At 51.1% G+C, this 5,547-nt stretch overlaps 1 gene segment (V, D, J or C); it reads left to right on the top strand.

Annotated features, from left to right (window-relative positions):
* Positions 1-430: 430 nt before the first annotated feature.
* Positions 431-4,562, top strand: LOC101997394. The segment is given in 4 exon segments: positions 431-749; positions 1,240-1,974; positions 3,342-3,472; positions 4,479-4,562. Coding segments are annotated over 4 exon segments (1,269 nt in total).
* The last annotated feature ends 985 nt before the right edge of the window (positions 4,563-5,547 follow it).

Genomic DNA, 5,547 nt, shown 5'->3' with positions numbered 1-5,547 from the left:
CTGTGGAGAGTTCAGGGAACCTAGGAACATGGGCTATCAGTCAACCACCAACCCACCAAGGCAGGAGCAAGCAGCCTAGGAGTTGGCAAGAGCCAACATGGTTGGACAGACAATGCCAAGAAGGGGCTATAGGCTGCAAGACTGTGCTGGCTTCAGTTTGTCATTCAATATTGCCCTGATTGTGTGAAGCCATATGGCCTAGGCATAAGAGAGCCAGTGGGGACCCAGACAGCCACAGTGGACAGCTGGTATGGCAGTTTTCTGAAAGTGTATTAGGAATGGGTCTGTGCTCAGGCCTGACCTAACCTGGTGATCCTGACATTCACCAAGCCAATTCTTGGATATTGCCTACACCATATAGAGAACAAGAGCCTTGGGAGGGCTGAAAGAAGAGGCCTTCTAGAGGCTTGGGTCAGCCATATCTGACAGCATGAGCACATATACCCCTTTTCTCGCAGCCACAACAACAGCCCCATCTGTCTATCCACTGGCTCCTGGATGTGGAAGCACAACTGACTCCACAGTGACCCTGGGATGCCTGGTCAAGGGCTATTTCCCTGAGCCGGCTACCGTAACCTGGAACTCTGGAAGCCTGACCAGCGGCGTGCGCATCTTCCCATCAGTACTGGATTCTGGGCTCTACTCCCTCAGCAGCTCAGTGACTGTGCCCTCCAGCATGTGGCCCAGCCAGACCATCACCTGCAATGTCGCCCACCCGGCCAGCAGCACCAAGGTGGACAAGAAAATTGGTGAGAGAACGAGCAGGGGAAGAGTGGTTCAGGCTTAAGATATTTGCCTACCTAGACCAACCAGGTTGGGCAGCCATCACCAGGGAGTGGACATCAGCTCAGGGTAGCAGGAGATCCTGTCTGTGTTCCCTTTTTTGCATCTTGGTGCCTTCTCATCTCCAAACTCCAGTAACACTCAGTCTTCTCTCTGCAGGGACAGACTCTTGCAAGCCTTGCACATGTCCAGGTAAGTCTACAGGCCATTTACTCCAGGGAGATCCTGTCTGTGTTCCCTTTTTTGCATCTTGATGCCTTCTCATCTCCAAACTCCAGTAACACTCAGTCTTCTCTCTGCAGGGCATGGGACAGACTCTTGCAAGCCTTGCACATGTCCAGGTAAGTCTACAGGCCATTTACTCCAGCCCTGTATACAAAAAGTGACCTAAGTAGTATCCATATTCAAGAGTGGTCCAGGTATTGGCCTATTTCCATCTTTCTTCTTCATCTACAGGCCCAGAAATATCATCTGTCTTCATCTTCCCACCAAAGCTCAAGGATGTACTCACAATCTCTCTGGAACCCAAGATCACATGTGTTGTGGTAGACATTAGTCAGGATGATCCTGCAATCCAGTTCAGCTGGTTTGTAGATGGCAAGGAAGTGCACGATGTTCAGAAACAGCTCCGGGAGCCGCAGTTCAACAGCACCTTCCGAGAAGTCAGTGTCCTCCCCATCTTACACCAGGACTGGATAAATGGCAAGGAGTTCAAATGCAGGGTCAACAGGGAAGACTTCCCTGCCCCCATCGAAAAAACCATCTCCAAAACTATGGGTGAGAATTGCAAAGTGGATGATGTAGTAGCAACAATACATGAACACTTCTACCTTGTCAGTGACCTCTGTGCTGACTATTTATTCTCTGTACCCACAGGGCAACTTCGCATTCCGCAGGTATACACCATGCCCCCACCCAAGGAGCAGCTGACCAAGAATGAAGTCAGTCTCACCTGCATGATAACGGATTTCTACCCTGCAGACATTGATGTAGAATGGAAGAGGAATGGACAACCAGAGAAGAACTACAAGAACACCCCACCGGTCTTGGACACAAATGACTCTTTCTTCCTCTACAGCAAGTTCAATGTGAAAAAGAGTGATTGGGAGAGTGGAGATACTTTCGTCTGCTCTGTGGTACATGAGGCCCTGCACAACCACCACACAGAGAAGAATCTCTCCTACACTCCTGGTAAATGAGCCCAATGTCTTGTGAGCCCTCTGGTCCTAAGGGATGCTGATACCCACCTCCACCCCTTCACTGTGTAAATAAAGCACCCAGCACTGCCCTGGGACTCTGCAAAAATGTTCTGGTTCTTTCTGACATATAGAATATTCCTACGTCATGGGCTGTGGCAACTCCAGAGTTTGAGGTCTTGAATTAATACTAGGGAGAAAAAATGTGAGCCTGTACTGCCAGACTCAGCACTCTTGAATTTGCCTGGCATGAAAAGAACCTATTCCTCACTGGAAAGGCTTATCCTTAGGCAGGGTCTCCTTGCCCTCCCTCTAACTAGCAGTTCATCTATTCTGGGCCCAGAGATGCACCTAAGACACCCACGAAGAAAGGGACACATAAACCCCATCTCCTTCAGTCTGTCTTTGCTTCCTTCCCTGTCCAAGGATATCTCTGAGTGCACTGAAAAAATATATGTGGTCATAGGCATTCAGACAGACCCTGGTTTTGTACCTCTGCTCGATCCAGGAAGCTTTGCAGGGGCTAGGTCTATGTCATATGTTGAGAACGAAGGTATCTCTCGCTGCCCATGAGAGAGACTGTCAGATGTTCACGTGAATCCAGACCTATTAGAACCAATCTGCTGGCATCACCCAGCCCACAAGGCCCATATGTACATACGCACACACAACACACACACACACACAACTGGGCCCTCATGTGGGCATCTTGCACAATACTCAAAGTTCAAAGGGCATCAGGTCTTTTCACATGGCCCTCTTCAGCATACACAAGAGGGTCAACTGAGACAGATACATTTCTCTGCCGAGGATGCCCACACCCTCCTCTTACACACAAAAATCCTCTCAAGCCCAGTCTGTCCCTGGACCTCAGGCCTATCTCACACAACTATTCCAAAGCTGTATAACACAGTTCACTTCCCAGTGTGGACTTTGTCTGAAGTCCAGGCAGCACCAGGCACAGACTCTGCCATTACTCTGGCATTCTGGACTTAGTCACCAGAGGACAAACAAAAGACCAGGCAAGCTACACAGTCACTACCCACAAGAGTCGCAGGCTCTGACTAGCCTGGCCAGTCCCAGAACTGAGGAGTTGAGCAAACAGAATGGTCTCCTACACAGTCCAGGCCACCATCAGGTCTAGTGTGTCTGCCTGAGCCCAGAAACAAAAGTGGAACACTTTTGGGAGCTGAGGTTTCTGGTCCAAAGAGAGCAGAAATAAAGCTGGCCCCAGGGAGGGTCTGCTGGCCCAGCCCAGCTGGCCCTGTCTCCTCTGCCTCCATTCAGACCCACTTGCCACATAGGGAATCCCTCCCAGTTACACCCTGTTGGGACAAACCCTGACTGCCCTTCTTTGTCCAGAGCTGGAACTGGACGACAACTGTGCTGAGGCCCTGGACGGGGAGCTGGACGGGCTCTGGACGACCATCACCATCTTCATCACCCTCTTCCTGCTCAGCGTGTGCTACAGTGCCACTGTCACACTCTTCAAGGTCAGCCACACCTTCCGACCCCACAGTGTCCATACTGTCCTCACACTGCTTCCAATCCGTCACCATACTGTCCCCATACTGTCCCACGTCACCTCTACATGTTCCCAGCTTGTCCTCTTGCTGTCTCTACTCTGTCCCCACAGTGCCCTATGGCTTTGCTTGCTGCCCCACGTTGTCACACTGCTTCCATGACACCGTCCCCCACACTATCCCTGTGATGTCCTAGGCCCCACACTGTCCCATGCTATTTGTCACTTGTTACATGCTTGCAATGCTGTCTACCCTGCTGTTTTGATACAGACTCCACAATGTCCAGTGCCATCTCCACGATGCACCAAACTATCTCGGTTCTGTCCTATACTGTCCTCATGCTGCCCCCACATTGTCCCTTGCTAGCCACTGTGCTTTTCCATGTCGATGTCTGTATGTTCATGCTACCCTTACTGTCTCATGCTAACCCGTTATCTCCCAAAATTGTCCGCACACTGAACCCTGATGCCCCATAATGTTCCCGTGCTGTCCCCAGCCCTGTCCCTACACCAGTGCTACAAAGACTCTCTTAATTCTTGTATTGCTCCCACACTGCCCTGTGCTATTTCCCATGGTGTCCCACGCTGCTGTACCTTGTGCTGTCCCTACACTCACCTATAATGTATCATGTACCCTGTTGTTCCACGCTGTCCTTCTGCCACACCCCACTCTCTCACCATCCTCCCTACTCAGTGTCTACATTGTCTGCACACCGCCCCATGATGTATCCTCAGCCTGGCCCCATGCTGTCCAAAACTCTATTCCATACTATTCCCACACGGTATCCCCGACATACACCCCCTTCTATCCCCTCTAGTCCCCATGCTGTCCTCCAGACTCCAACATGGTTTGAGAGGAGCTCTAGCAGTGGGTACTTACCTACCTGCATAGAGGGGACTTCAGGTGAGATAGTCCTTGGTTTACCCACAGGATAGAGTGCAGGCCTGACCTTTGTCTTACCCATCCTGCCCCACAGGTAAAGTGGATCTTCTCCTCAGTGATGGGACTGAAGCAGACGCTGGCTCCTGACTACAAGAACATGATTGGACAAGGGCCTTAGGCCATCTCCTATAATGGGCAGAGGGTTTCCCAGGCCCAGAAGGATCCTGTCCACCATGTCAAGCAGCCTAACTCAGATCACACTGCCCACACATGCTTCACTATCCTCTAACCCTGAGACCCAGCCACCCTCAGTTCTTCCCTCGTTGGAGGACCATGTGAAGAGTATATTCTGTCCCAGGAAACAGCCAACAGGACCTAAAACACCATCACAGCAGCAGCCAAGATACTGGATGGGGCCAGAAGGGCCATAGTTTCCTCAACAGTGTATCCAGACAGTTGGCACAGAAGAGCACTCACTGAAGAAGAGACAAGTGCCCACATTGTCTGTGTCCAACTGGAAAGGGACCAACCTTGGAGCCAGCCATGTTCAAATTATCCTCTAAAACACAGGGATTCCTGACAGAAGAGGCAGTTTTCAAATCCCCAAGAGTAGACATCTTTCAACCAAGCCAGGAGGACCAAGGCAACCATGACCCAGATGAAGCTCACTGGAGTTATTCCAGTGGCCTTTGCATAGCCTATGTCCAGCCAGGCTCCTTTTGACCTATTCCACGAACGCTGGGATAAGGAAAAGGCCTGTGTTTCTCAGGGTCTTGGAACCTGAGAGCCTTCCAAAGATTGGGTTCCTTGTGTGGACCCCTCTTCTGGACACTGGTTCAACATACTGGATTCTCATACCCTGACCCCACAGCCTTGAGACCCGGACACCGCCCCCTCTCTAAATATCTCAACTACACTCTGAACACCTAACAGAAGAGGGCCTGGACTTCATGACTTCTGTGTGGCCCTGGCAGGAACAGGCACAGAGGACACTGTTCAGGGGCTGGGTGACCAGCAAGGACCTCCTGGAGAGGGGCCTGATGAGCAGGTTCCAATCAGGCCAGAAGAAAGAAGGCAAAGAGCAATCGTAGTCGAGGGACATGGAAAAGATTAATGGTGCAGCAGGCTCATACTCCAGGCCTGGTACCTGCTCAGGACACTTA

The sequence above is a fragment of the Microtus ochrogaster genome, chromosome 1 (genome assembly GCF_000317375.1).
Source record: "Microtus ochrogaster isolate Prairie Vole_2 chromosome 1, MicOch1.0, whole genome shotgun sequence".
NCBI lineage: Eukaryota > Metazoa > Chordata > Mammalia > Rodentia > Cricetidae > Microtus > Microtus ochrogaster.
The sequence above is the reverse complement of the archived record's forward strand: the minus strand, read 5'-3'. Positions and strand labels throughout refer to the sequence as shown.